The 14,354-nt window shown below is 45.8% G+C and overlaps 2 protein-coding genes across 2 annotated transcripts in view; one reads left to right on the plus strand and one right to left on the minus strand.

Moving 5' to 3' along the window:
* The window catches only part of T265_03241 (hypothetical protein), a gene marked incomplete at both ends in the record, with an annotated part of 40,813 nt that extends 40,036 nt beyond the window's left edge, over positions 1-777 (plus strand). Inside the window, one exon of the mRNA XM_009167674.1 lies at positions 206-777. Coding sequence (XP_009165938.1) covers positions 206-280 — 75 coding nt within the window. The remainder of the gene's footprint in view (positions 1-205) is intronic.
* T265_03242 (hypothetical protein) overlaps positions 1-9,682 on the minus strand; it is a gene marked incomplete at both ends in the record, with an annotated part of 21,493 nt that extends 11,811 nt beyond the window's left edge. The window contains one exon of the mRNA XM_009167675.1: positions 9,282-9,682. Coding sequence (XP_009165939.1) covers positions 9,282-9,682 — 401 coding nt within the window. The remainder of the gene's footprint in view (positions 1-9,281) is intronic.
* Positions 9,683-14,354: the final 4,672 nt, after the last annotated feature.

The raw sequence follows: 14,354 nt of genomic DNA on the forward strand, positions 1-14,354 counted from the left end.
CGATGTGACAGCATCCCGCAGTCGCTTGCAAACGGGAATTCGCAAGTGTGACGCTCTACTGGGTTTCGTCTGTAATCTTGTCTATCCGCTTTTGGAATCTGGCGTCAATTTTATTGGTCACTATTCGTATTTGCCAACACTCCTCCCCCCTTTGTTCTAAGCTCACATCGTGATTTCGCCCCCCCCCCCTCCGCGTTTTTTTCAGGCTGTCAAGCTTGCAGACATTGTACAACTGGCTCGGCAGGCTGCAGTGGACGTCACCTTTGAGTTACCCTTATAGATTGAACGACAGTGTCTTTCTCACCTCAGAGACCCTACCTGAGCTTCCATGTCCTAGAGTTTCTCAGATGCTCATGTGCCCACTATTAACTTGCTTATTTGCCTACTCAGGCCCTCACGCGGGCACACACACAAACATGTGTACACTGCTTTCACCGGATTCTTTGCAGAACAAAAAATTTCAATTTACTCTTAGTGCTCTCTGTATTTAGCGCTGTGCTGTGCTGAAATCTGTTGATACTAATTATTTTTAACCTTTTTCTCTCCTGTCTGTCTTTTTCTGCACTATTCTACACGACCAGAGGTTTCCGAGATGAGATGAGATGTCCCGTGCCATCAAAACGATATCCACTTAATTGTTTCCATCCAATACTCGCACCTCTGGCTGGCTCTTCTGTTTGTGCCTCTCGTATTGTAAGACCATCAGGTTAATTAGCGTGGTTTTTGAAGGGCGCACAGTGACTTCTCTGTTTCTTCTCCCCTGACGGCAACACAAAGCCCTGTATACGGTGAAGCTTTTGGTTTATCTGGCGGGCTTGATTACGTCGGTGCAGCCTTAGTGATCGATCAACGTGTTGTAAGTAGAGCAATTTTCCCATGGTGTGGGTCCAAATCTACAGTTTCTTCATCTATCCTATTTGGTTGGTACCTCTGTTGGACCCGATATAGCTCAGCGTTTGACGCGCGAACTTATTGACCGGAGGTCCGTGGTTCGAACCGAACCTCGACGGCTCCTGTCTGGGCTTGGGTTGTATCTCAGCCCTGGTGCTTCCTTCAGATGGCATGACAGCCAGGTACCTAAGGAATGCTACGTCCGAACGATCATCATTCATTCGTAGGTCGTGAAAACAGAAGCTCCTCTTCCAGCACAAGTCGAGTTTGGTCGACATGTCTGTGAACATAGCTGAAAACCTGGGTTTATATTTCCGAAAAACGGGTTATCTATGCAGTTCACATTCAACCCTGTGTATTCTGCACTGAATGGCTGAGAAAGAGCCAGTTTGTTTTCATACTAGGTAACAAGAAGGTTAAATCAGGGTATAGACAGTGTGCACACAGTTTCTATCTAACTTATCCACTGGCTTGTTTGTTCTCCGACGGTGGCCCGTATCCAGACCCTAGTAATTTAATTCTTTCATTCCTAGCTTCCCTTCCATTATGGTCCGCCGCTTGCCCCTCGTTGACAGTCTTCTGGGCGTAGCTGTTTTACGCAGTCTAGCGCGTTGTAGACTCTCCTGCTCACATTTACTAAATGAGACGTCACTTGAGCCGATCCCATACCCTTTTGCATGCTTCAGTGGGTTCTTTATTGTTCAGACACGTGGATCCTCTTGTTCCTTATGTGCAATCACATTTTAGTATCATGAAAGTTTTCCTGAGTTTTGCGCCAAAAGATTGATCAGTATGTTGAACGGGTGACTATTTGGGTGGCCTATAACCAGCATAGCGAGATGATTGAACATTGTGCAGGGGTGGCTGGAAAAACCTAGCCCAAATGCGGTCACGTTACTTTTGTAGAAGCCATCCATATCATTCAGATCGTTCAGTTGTAGCACTCTTTCGGTGCGTAACTGCCATGCCACAAAAAGGAAGCACGAGGGCTTGGATACTGCCAGTTTTCCCAAGAGGGAGTCGAGAGGCAGAGGTTGAGTTCGAACCACGGACCTTCCAGTCAGCGAATTCGCGCTCTAACCATCTATATCGCGGACAAAGAAAGACATCATCCATCTGCAACTGCCTTTCGGTCCCAAGTTCCCATGCCACACGAAGACTGCGATGATGCCAGGTTGCTCAAGGCTAGTCAGGATGCCGAAGTTGGGCTCGAACAGCGTATCTTCTGGCCACTAATTTTGCGCATTAACTGCTAAATTATCTCCAACTCAGAAAAAGCGTACTTTGAAAAAGTCACTCAGCTGTAGCACCTCGATGCCTAGCCGCCGTGTAACCTATCTCCAACTCAGAAAAAGCGTACTTTGAAGAAGTCACTCGATGCCTAGCCGCCATATAACCCGAAAGGTGCACGAGCACTGAGATACTGCCAGGTCGCCCAAGCCTAGACAGGGGAAGTCGAGAGGCAGGGGTCGGGTTCGAAACAGGGACTATCCGGCCGACAATTTCGTGCCCTAACCCCTGAACCATCTCGCCCAAGAACATATTTTCTGATTTAAATTGCAGCAAACCATCTCGCCCAAGAACATACTTTCCGATTTAATTTGCAGCCTCATTCAGTTTGTTTTCAGAAACTGTCCGAACAGCTTTAAATATGAGCGCCCGTTTTTCATGAATTTAACCCTAATTTAGTGGATATTTTGTCCCCCTCTCGGCGGTGCCTAACTTGTGGTGAACGATAAGATACTCTGTTTTTACAGTCTAGTTAAATGTGACGGAATCTGTGTAACTCTCTGACCCATCAACCAGTATGCCCTCCTGCATCCCATCGTTCGCATCTAAGAAAATAGCTTACTATGCGCGTGATTTACATTTTGTTCCCTGGAACCTGATACTTTGGCTCGTATCACGAGATCCAGGAGTAGTTGCATTCGGTCGAGTAAAATCACATGAGCACCAAGTAGAATATTCATCCTTGTTGAGAATCATCACGTCATATGACACCAACATACTGCGGATTCGCAAAATCGAACAATCTGAGATGAGGCGGAACGCGTATCTTCACGGGAACTTGGGGGTATACCTGACCAGTCGCTTGTAATTCACTGAGCATAGTCTGCAACCTCATCACTTTAATCGAATTTCACCTCTAAATTGGTGGTTCAGACCATACCAACAAAGTATAGCAACCTCATCCTTCAAACGATTGTCTTGTCACCATGCGTCTTCTAATCGAGCCACCTAGTTGCTTTTTGCTAGTTAAAACAGTGTCTATTTAGCGCAAATTTGCGTTCGCCGTGAATACCACCAATTTGACACTGAAATCAGCTGATGGTCGCTGAACCCAAGGTCACATACCTATCACAAGGAATCGGTGATGTTTACTTGCATAGTTTTTACGTAAAGACTATCCTAGAAGGGACGCAAATTCCTCGGCAAGGATCTTGGGTCTCGGCCCTGGTAATATAATGCAGAGCTTGGTATCTAAATTGGCATTTCTGACGTTTTTGTCTTGTTTCGCTGGCGACTACAAGTAATCATGTCATACGGCCAATGCACCATTGCCTTCTGCGATGCATCAAGGCGTGTGTTTGTTGGTGTGCTTCATTTTTGTGATTCCAAACTCAACCGCTTTATTCGTAATTTGCGTAAAGACTCGATGAGACATACCTCAGCGTTACATGAGAACGGTGTTGAAACGAGGGATCCCAGCGTATGAGGAACAGTTTCGGTGACTCTATGAGACGAACATACCGAGTGGACCAACCGTAGACTACTTGTGATATTTCAGTAGCAAATATCGCTGCCACTGTGTTGGTCCTTCTCGATTTCGTATACTTTTAAATCAACCACAGTGTTTGCAACAATGTGGATTTGTACTTTTAAATCTTAATGACCGAATATTGCATCTTCCAGTGACGTTGAGCTGTGGAAACCGGCCACTCCCTATCATGTGAGGCATGCGCATAACGTACTCCTGTGAATACGTCCGAAGTGAAAACGTATGCATCCATGTTGCTGGTAACTGCGATGTGGTACCTTTCCGTGAATTACGGTGACGCTGCGCTGAATTCCCACGCCTGTGATATCAACTCATCACAGTTGTAATCATCCCTCTATATGAGCTGAATATCGAAAACCTCGTTGCAGTTTGGCAACGCGGAGCCGCAATTTAGTTTGCTCTCTAAATGAGGATGTTTTCCGAAGGAACATCGAAAGAGGAAAATTAAAAGATACATCACTGCCATGCTTCCTGCCTATTGCTTCAAAGAGTGTGTTTAACGAAGCGGCGTGGATTTGTGGGTGTGCACCCCCATACGGTACCGAGAAAGTTTTCAGTAATATTCCAAAAGTTTGGTTGCGTTTTCTACTGTTCTGATTGATCGATGCTACGTGCTCGCTGTATTTATATGATCACTCCTGTTTCTGGCTAAGGATTTACTACCGATTGCAAAAAGTTTATAGTTGTTATCCCGCACTTCTTTTCGATTTGTCATGATGGGGGGGGGAATTCGGATCCAGCATACTTTCCTATTCTGGTTGTTAAGTTGCTCAGTTAGATAAACCGCTACCAGCAGGGAACCACCGAAATGTGCAGTTGAACGAGACTTAATACTCATAGCGGTGTCAGCATCGAAAATGCTGTACGATTGTTGGAGCCGGTTTCTCGGTCCGCACCCTTGGACCACCGAGGGTGCACAAATTCAAATAAATACCCAAAGTGCACCGTATATAAGGTGAATGAGGCGACAACATTCGGAAATTTCTGACAGCTTGTCGCGCCATTGGCAGCCAGCATTCAGCATATACTTAACCATTCATTACTCACTGTTGGTCAATCACAACTCGACTTGACCGGGAACAGGAAAGTGATCCGATCTTCTGGTCAATCGCGTACGGTCTGAGCTCCTCTGCCGTAGCAGCCCCAAATTGCGGAAAGGTAAACGGCTTTGACGCGGGATTTCGACTAATAACTTGCTAATATCCGTATTTACTCGCTGGAGAACAAGCCCATGATTGCTTCTGGAGAACAGGAGAAAGTTGCAGTCAAAATACAGAACTTGCTTTCTTTCAGGAACGTTATTCAATGTTGAGAAATACAGTCGAACATATGCACACGAACACTAGTGTTGGACCAAATGGCTTTCCGAGAGGCAATCACGTGTGGCATGTTCTGATAAGGTCGAATGGACTGTTCACCAAGGCGTTTTTTATCCCGACTAACCGTTATGCAAGAAGATAGAACCAGATATTATGAACATTTGTGCAACTGTCGATTCGATCGAGATATACAACAGTCACTGCCGGTGAGCAACTAATGTTTTTTGGCATTCCAAGTCTCTCACTTTTCCAGATGGGCGTCGTGCCATGATCCACGAAACAAACAAGAGGTAATATGATGGGCGAGATATTTCGTTCGCCATGGCATTATCTGGGCTGCAGGGGACACAAGGCATCTCATTCAAAACCGAAGCGAGCGCCAAATTAATTTGAACAAGTTTCGCCGGGACTTCGCAAGTGCACTAAGAAAGGCCACATTACTGCGTCGAAGTCCGCGCCTGTCGCCCCATGGTTTTCTGGGAAATGGTCGGTGTCCTCCATGTGTACATGTCTGAACCTGGCAATAATTGGAGCTTCCCCAAATCTTTGAACCTGAAAACTTTCCCACTTGACGCCCAGTTAAGAAAAAACCATCAAGTGTGGGGTCAAACCGGATAGGAGGCTTGTGAGGTATTCCGCATCCACAATACCAGCTCATCCCTACCGGCATATGTAATTTTCCCCGGAACCGTTGTGTGCATAATGAAACATTTTGCTGCACTTCTCTTTACGCCTGCTCAGACTAGATAGGTTCGTTCAGCAGCAATTCACGATCAGCGTAACCCTTATTTCATCAGTTGACTCGCCATCCTGTGTCTCAAGCCGCGCGTGAGTCGTGAACACGAGCCAGGCTAATTTGGTAGTTTACTGTGGGCAACGATTGCCTTATTGAACAATTTAAACCATCAGTTTATGATTGCACCTGGGTTAAAGGTGAGGCTTAAACTCAGCAGCTCAAGGTATACATCTGTAATAAAAATTCATATGACAGCTTCCAGGTACCGACTGTAGAACGCATGCTAGTAATAAAAATTCATATGACAGCTTCCAGGCACCGACTGTACAACGCATGCTAATTGAAGCCTTTAGTGGGGCGAAATTGTCCAAGTTGTTAGAGCGCGAATTTATTGACCGGAAGGTCCGTGGTTCGAATCCGACCTCCACCACTCGACTTCCCCTGTCTAGGCTTGGGCAACCTGGCAGTATCCCAGCCCTCGTGCTTCCTTCGTGTGGCATGGCAGTAGGCACCGGAAGGCTGCTACAGCTGAAGGCTTTCTTTCTTTTCTACTTTAGTGGAGGACTCCGCCGCCGGTGGACACGACCTGAATGCGTCATGTTTTGCACAAATTACTTTCCTGGGTTACTCAATGTACAAGCAAAGGTCCCGTACAACTTTGGCCAGTATTCGTGCCTTTTATCCATTTAATGCAATGGTGTGAGTACAACTTCCATGCTGAAGATAATAGTTCTTCCAACCTCGTGCGGATTAATAGAGATTATTGCGTGCACGGTGAGTCCCGCGCTCACTCATTCGTATATGGGGCACCAGATACAAATTTACATAGGGGGTTATCCTCTAAAGCATTTCGCGTCAACGAGAGCACAGTAGGCTGTGAGGAATCTCAGAAATCGTAGCTTCAGAACCACATAGAACTTTTGTACATTTCTGGCAGAATCATTTTCCGGTTTACATAGGGGGTTATCTTCTCAAGCATTTCGCGTCAACGAGAGCACAGTAGGCTGTGAGGAATCTCAAAAATCGTAGCTGCAGAACCACATAGAACTTTTGTACTTTTCCGGCAGAATCATTTTCCGGCACGCTGACGTGTCTGTGAACCCATTCACGAACAGGCCATAATTGAGAAACTACTGCATAGCTCAACTGCTCGGAGAACGAAGTGTGCCCATAGGAGATTGGCTCAGCAGGATAAATGTTTTGATTTCGGTTGGTACGCAAAACGACAGTGTACCAAACCGGCGGTTCCTTGCTAGCCTTCATTTCCAGATTTATAAAAGCATAATAGCTGAAAGGACAGTCGTATAACACAAGTCTCACCATTAATAGCACCGGAAACAATATCATTTTTAAGACACGCTTCACCACAGCAAACAACCAGCCATTCATAACACAAGTCTCACCATTAATAGCACCGCAAACAACCAGCCATTTGCAGCACAACGCATATACGTATCTGAGAACGCGCATTTCGAGTTATTGCTCCATCTGTCGATTTCGCTTCATATCAGAGGGGAGCGAGTGAGAAAACAGAGATCGGTACAGAGTGTTTTAGCGTATGTGGGCAAGATTTACAGTTCAATGTTAACTTTGCACTCGTTACACTAGGAGTTGTCAAATCGTAGATGCCCCTGCAATTATCGATGAATTTTCCTAAAATATTTCCTCCGACTGGTTTTGGACGATATTTCGCCTCATTTAACCAACATTCTCTCCCTAATTCGGGCGTAACATGAATTTACATCATTCTCTAACCGACCAGCAGGAAAAGTCTAACTTGTTTTTGGCGTCTTGTGGGTAATGCACCGATCAGAATGACGGCTTATGTGTGGATTGCGCGCCACCGTATTACAATTCAAGGCCTTCGTTGACCCTGAGAAAAGACACTTACCCAAGCAAATCATTCATGCAAAAAAGTTTCCGGAAAACTCACCGAGTGCAGAATTTCTGCTTGTGAAACGGCAACCTCGAAAACATTGCAATTTTGATGAGTCATTTTCAACTACCAGATACTGACTGACCCTACCAACAAACTAGTGGAACCGCCTCTTACGGCGCACACACCCCTCCGTTTGACTGTAATGAGCAATCCCTGAAGGGTTGCCACATAGCCGTTGCCGCCATTGGACGTTTAACCAGACTTTGCTCATCACGTGTTGGGAGAGGGGCCTGATGTCTTGAGTTTCCTCCAAAAGAGTGGCCAGTAACAAAAATTAGCTTCTTCAACAGTCACGCCCAGAAGTGAAATGTCCAGCTCCAAATTGCCTCAGCCCATCAACTGAGCTGCCTTCTGGAAAGCATCAATAATCATCAAATTTCCCTGCTCCAGTTCAACGCCGAAAGATCAACTAGGCACAAAAACCACTGCACAGAAAGGAGGATAACCTAGACACAGCCGTGGGTTGTCCGCTGCACGCAGCCTATTCGAAACCTTCTTAAACAGCGGAAGTGCCACCCAATATTATAGTTCCCAGCTCTATGTTTGGAGGAAATAAATATGTGGGTTTCGGATAGAACTATAGATCGAGTCACGTATATCTAACTTTCCTCTTCAATGTTTTAGTGACGGAAGGAACGCGATATGACGAAGCCGGTCCTTGAAAGTCCTCTGGTCGGCTGGCCAAGCCAACAAAACTTACGAAGAATGATGCCATACACGTCGACAACGGGAAACATGTTTTCCCAAGCTTTGAGAAGGTGACCTTCGCCCCAAATACCACCAGCCGCAGGAAGGATACGGGTACCAGTTGGTCAGCCGGCAGCATCCAAACGAGTAAGTGTCACCAAGACTGGCTGAAGGTAAACCAAAACCGGTCCTTTGGAGTAACCGTTTACTATGAGAAAGATAGACCATTTTTCTACCGTGAGTTCTGCCCATCTGAGGCTCGAATGCTACATCCAAACCGGGACCAACAACTAGAGGTAGGTACACCGACTTCCGCGTGGCTACATGCGTGAAGGCGGAATTGACGAGTGAGCAATTAACAATAAGGCTGACGTGAATAAACGATGGAGGAAGTTGAAAGGCATCTCAAAAAACAAAGGTTAGTTGGTGGGTCACTACACTTTCATAAACAGCTCGCTAGCTCCGCCAGAGTGGTTTGAACGAAATATGCTCTTGGCACGCTGACATGAAGCTGCTAGCGTGGTTTGAACGAAATATGCTCTTGGCACGCCGACATGAAGCTGCTAGCAGTGCTTTGGGGACTGGTGACTAGTTCTCTTACCCTTATCTTCTCTCCTGGTGCAGTCCAACTCATGCAATAAGCACCAAATTATCCAGTCTATCATCTCAGAAGTACACCTCCATCAGCCTTATAATTCTGAGTTCCTCAACCACGCCACAACTCTTCGTGCCTAAATCGGCTTTCACTAGATCCCTCGCACTTCAATGTTGTATGCTAGCGAACTCAACCATTGGTCGCTAGTACAAATCTATCCCTATCCTATCTGATGTAATCAATTGTTGTCATCATCCTAATCGCGGTAGCCGTCATGTTTTTCGTTCTATGTATATTAATGCATATTATCCTATCTGATATCTCCAAAAACTCACCGCGATTTACCAATCTCATCCCATCCCTTCATCTTCCCAAGCCTTGAACTCCTGCGATACCCAGTTTGGGCGACCCGGCCAATGATCCACATCCACAGGATCCGCAAAGGGACCAAAAACCTCCGACCGTATATCGGCCTAGTTCCGCCTTGTTTCCTTGGCCAGCCTGAGACCCAGTTTGGGCGACCCGGCCAATGATCCGCATCCACAGGATCCGCAAACGGACCAAAAACCTCCGACCGTATATCGGCTTCGTTCTGCCTTGTTTCCTTGGCCAGCCTGAAAAGAATTCCGCTGCTAAAGGAATCATACTCTAGCTCAAAAGCCTTAACCATGCGGTCCGGTACGGGGCTGCCTGCGCGTGGCTCACAAGTACCGTCAACTTCGGCATCCTTCCACATCGAATCGTACAACACAACAGCAACTTGAACGCAACCCACGTGACGAAATGACTTTAGCCAACCTGTCAAAACATCCGCCAGGTAGTTAGGTGGCAAATGGAGCTCTGTTTAGCCCCAACGACTGCCCATGTTCATTCTCGTTATATTTTGCTGACATTCTGAAATTTGGATCAGGCATATAATGCGGCAAAGAGGGATTTTCCGCCTGGCTCGAAATTGCATAGTTGCATGAAGAGATCAACTATGACACTGTGATTCTGTCGGTGCATGAGGCAGACCTTATTTTAATCCTGAAATGCTGTCAAGTTTTGTATAAAACGAACGCTTTTGAGAGGCTTTAAGTGTCTTTGTTTCACAAAAGCATGCCTTTACAAAAGAATTGGCCAGCCCCAGCAACGAGCAGCGAGCTGCCACGCATACAAATACGAAACAGCTGCGAGTTACACATTACCAGCTTTATTCATATTTGGTCACTGGAAAAACAGTAGTCTACTTGAAAAATACACGCGGCAACACCGTAAAAATGGGCCGAATAAATTGTACCTGCTAAAGGAAAGTAACAAGCTTATTCGGGATGTACTTATCGCTTTGGGCATGTCTAAAAACATCATGCCTTTTCGCTCTTCCAAACTATCGCGAGGACACAGACAACGCTGGCTTCAGCGTCACGACGGGCCCTCTACTTATGTAGAAGCCACAGAGGCAAAATCTTGCGACATAACTGTCCTGAGAAGGTATTACAAAATCAAAAATTACGGTGCACGTCGCGTTCAACTTGTGTTAAGCCGTCCAAACTTAGCGGAACTTGATTCACGCGAAAACGGTTCGAAAGTGGTAATTTGTCACCAGTGGGACAATCTGGAGTGTCCCATTTCGAAAAGTCTCCGCCATCGTAAACGATATAAAAATGATGCTAGTAAACCTGTTCCTCCTGAAAACCATTGAGAGCGTTATTTCAAGCGTGTGGAGGTTTTACTTCGTCAGGCAAAGGGAATACCATGAAACATCTTTAGCCAGGCTTAGTGAGATTTTCGCCAAGAATTTAGGGTGCATTGTCTCCTGGCCCCAGAGCACTCAAAGCGAACGTTCTGTACAGGATTCCACGAAAATCCCAATGATGAGGAAGAGTATGACCACTGGCCTCTGATAGTCCAGCTTCGTAAGGGTTGATGTGATGAAGATCTCGCGGCGGATGCGGAAATGGACAACACTGACTGCATGATGCGATCATCACTAATGCGGCCGTGGGTTCTCCGCTATTGTTCTCGTCGAGAAGGCAATTGGTTTACCGGTTCGGAGATGTCTTATGCACCTGAATAGTACATTTTCCAGTACATAGTACATTTTCCGCGGTGGTCCTATAGCTTACGAAGTGTCAGTTTCCAAAGTCATCATTTCAAGAATTGGTCGAATCCATCCGACAAATTTTCTTTCCTTCTATCACTTTTGTCTTTGGGACCAGCGCAGCATTATATCTGTGAATTTTCTAGGAAGCGATTCTGTGAACCACCATTAGCGACCCTTACAGTTCAAACTGATAAAAAAGTGTATGAATTCCCGAGATATTCGGAACTTCCCGAGGTGGAAGTTCCGAATGCACTTTTGAGGTTCAAAGTTCTTGGCCCAGTGACAAATTCAGTCCCAGAGGTCGTTGTGTCCCAGAGCATCCTCAAGTATTCTCAATAATAATAACAACAGGATAATTTCTAATCTGAGCTGATCGACGGTTGAAATGGTAGGAGAACCTCATCGGGCTATACACATTAACATACAATTGGTTTCATTTGATGGGCTGCTTCTGTTGCGTGTTGGGTTGTGTTCGAGTATGCTTTCAAGCTCCATTTCCATTGAGTTTGAAGTTTCTCAAAATAGAAAAATGTGACCGTAATTAATGATGGCGCGTCATTTGAATTTTGTCGGTGCACGGCACCTGTTCAAATTGGGCATGACATGGATGTCGACCGACCAATCACAAATAAGAGTGAGAAATCACCGCCCTTATTGACCAATCACATGTGAGCGAGGGTCATCGGCCGTTGCATAGTGTGACTGTGAATGGCATGGCGGTCCGGTCTTGGTGAAACCCATGCTGACTTATTCATCGCATAGGTACACGGCTTATCTTGAAGTGCCTCTTCAGACAATCAATTCTTTGTTTCAAATTTCGTTTCCGATTCGAATTTCAAACCCTGGTAGTGTTAAGTCACAGGTTTGAATTCCATCATTGACTCATCATTTTCCACGGACTAATCTAGCCTGTCTGCTCTTTTGACTACCATCGTATCACTGGTTTTTATTATTCTCCAGCGTCTCCCGCCTCACCCAATAGTGTTTTCGGCGCCGCTGGTTTGCTGTTTCAGGTGGAATGTAACCTTCTTTGAAGTTCTTACGAGTAAGATAACCGCTCCAAACTTTCGTCCCGTTTTTCTAATCCCTACCACTTATTCGAACTGGTTCAGTTTTGTGCCTACTTAGGGGTTTCATTGGTTTGCCCAGAATGAGTGGCCCTTGGTTTTGAGTTGCCTCGTGAGTTCTTCGTGTTGTAAGAAGAAACGGCGTAATACCTAAACACCTCCATTCCCTTTCCTCTTGTTCATCCGGTTCAAGCTGTTCTATGGCTTGCGATTCCCTCGGTACTGTTGATACATTTTCCTCTGCATAAAGCTTGCTTGGGGCAATCTACGAGGGACATCAATCCTCGACATTTTGACAGGGTCAAGTTATATTGTGAGGGCCACTTGTCTAGCAAGTGTGCCAGGAATCGGTGCTTATGGGGTCTCGTAAAGCAGTTCTTCAGAATTTCCTTCACCCGTCTCATACTCTTGAAATAAGTTAGTTCCTGAGACTTGAATTCTGTCGTTCATGCCCCAGGTACTGCCTCAATCTATCTTACCGTTCCAAAATCTTCCGTATTGTCCCCAGTGCCCACTGTCAATAAACGCTTCTTAGCCTGTTTCAGACGATACCCTTCTGTTTTTTGTTAAGGGATCTAAGGCATTACAAGATGCAAGCGCTTCGGTGATTATCTTCAATTATACAGGTTATAGTCACTGTATGGGCGAGTTCGTTCATGCAGTACACTTAATGGGCGCGTGCCGGAAACGGCACTGATTATGTCAGGGGCAAATTGGTCGCTCCAATTAGCGCGTTTTGGACGCGGCTTTGGTTGTATACCTATGCTCCAGCCATAGCATATTTCCACCCTATCTTTTCCCATGTAGCTCCATTGGTGTAGGAAAGTCTCAACTACCTATTCCAAGAATAGCTATCAACTTGATGTAGTTGTCGGACTTGATGCCGTTGGCTAAACTGGTTAAAATTCTGTTTTCCAGTGTGCAACCACGCCAGCAAGACCAAAGAGTGCAGACTACCCTCTATTTATCGCAGATAGACATGAACATAAGCATCGTGTTACGTTGCCTCCTCCTGGCTGAAATTAGTTGAACGATCGGAATGACTACATGGCAGTGCTGACTTTGTAGAAGACTCTTTTCGGAACACCTGTTGGACTCAGATCACCTCTGGCTCACTCACTTGCTGCTCGTTTCCCTAAGGCCAATAGGAAAGCCATCTACCAGTTTTAACCCTACCCATAAGATGCCCCCGTCAAATCAGTCTCTGAGCAACAGCTGAATAAGCAATTGTTATTCCCCCAGAAAGCTAAGGTAAATGGTCACTCGAATGAAGGATTATTCAAAAGTTGTTGCGTTATAAATCCGCTGCCGAGTGTTTATGTCTCAAAACAAAGCCGCGTTCAAATGCGAGGTATGTTCGATGGTGAATCTTGACAATGATCGAGGCAAGACGGTTAGCTCTATCGGCCTTATAGTATGGTCAATCAGAATTATCCTTGAAACAATGCTCGATCCACACCCAGGACTGATCAGGATAGGTGATGGCTGGAAAAGATCAAGGAATAGAAAAGCAGGCTTGGAACTCTCTGTGACAGTCAATCCATCAAGTCGATAGAATTGACATTCAGTATGACCACCGCGCGGGATACGACTCAGGAATCCGCCCTGCCTAACTGGATCCGTGGATCCGTGCCCGATTAGCTCACTGTGCTGTTTGAACAGATTCCGACTCATGTATAGTACAAGATGGACGGCGTATAATGTGGAGATGGCACAGTGTAAACATCACGAGGAACGCTGGCTTCGTTGTGCATGTTGCCCGCTGCTTGGGGCATCATAGACCCATCACATCAATGGTTGGAAGTACTCATCGATTTGACAATTTCACGCCTCTATTTCACGTTCTCTATCTTACATTGCCCGTCGCCATAAGTTACGACGCACCGGCACACGGCTTACGCTGGTTCGACTGAACTGGTCTGATTGGGATGCGGAGCACAACGATATGCATACTCCCAGCTTCATAGTGGAATGTGAAATGCGCGCTTCCAACGGAATGTAAAGTCAAGCAATATCCCTATTTTGAAGAGTCAAGGCTCTTTGTTATGTTTTTTTGAGGACGGAGGACAAGGGTCCGTTTACAGCCGTGGACCTCCTGCAAATTGTATGGAAAGTGAAAGAATTGCCAGAGGAACTGCTGTTACCTACTGTCGTTTCTGTCTTAAAAGGTTCCTGTGAAAACCGTCTGGGTGTCAGTTTGGTCACCGTTACCTCTAAGTAGCTTGCCGCTTCCATCCTATGCAGACCAATCAGCGAGA

Source organism: Opisthorchis viverrini (genome assembly GCF_000715545.1).
Source record: "Opisthorchis viverrini unplaced genomic scaffold opera_v5_45, whole genome shotgun sequence".
In the NCBI taxonomy this organism is placed as follows: Eukaryota; Metazoa; Platyhelminthes; class Trematoda; order Opisthorchiida; family Opisthorchiidae; genus Opisthorchis; species Opisthorchis viverrini.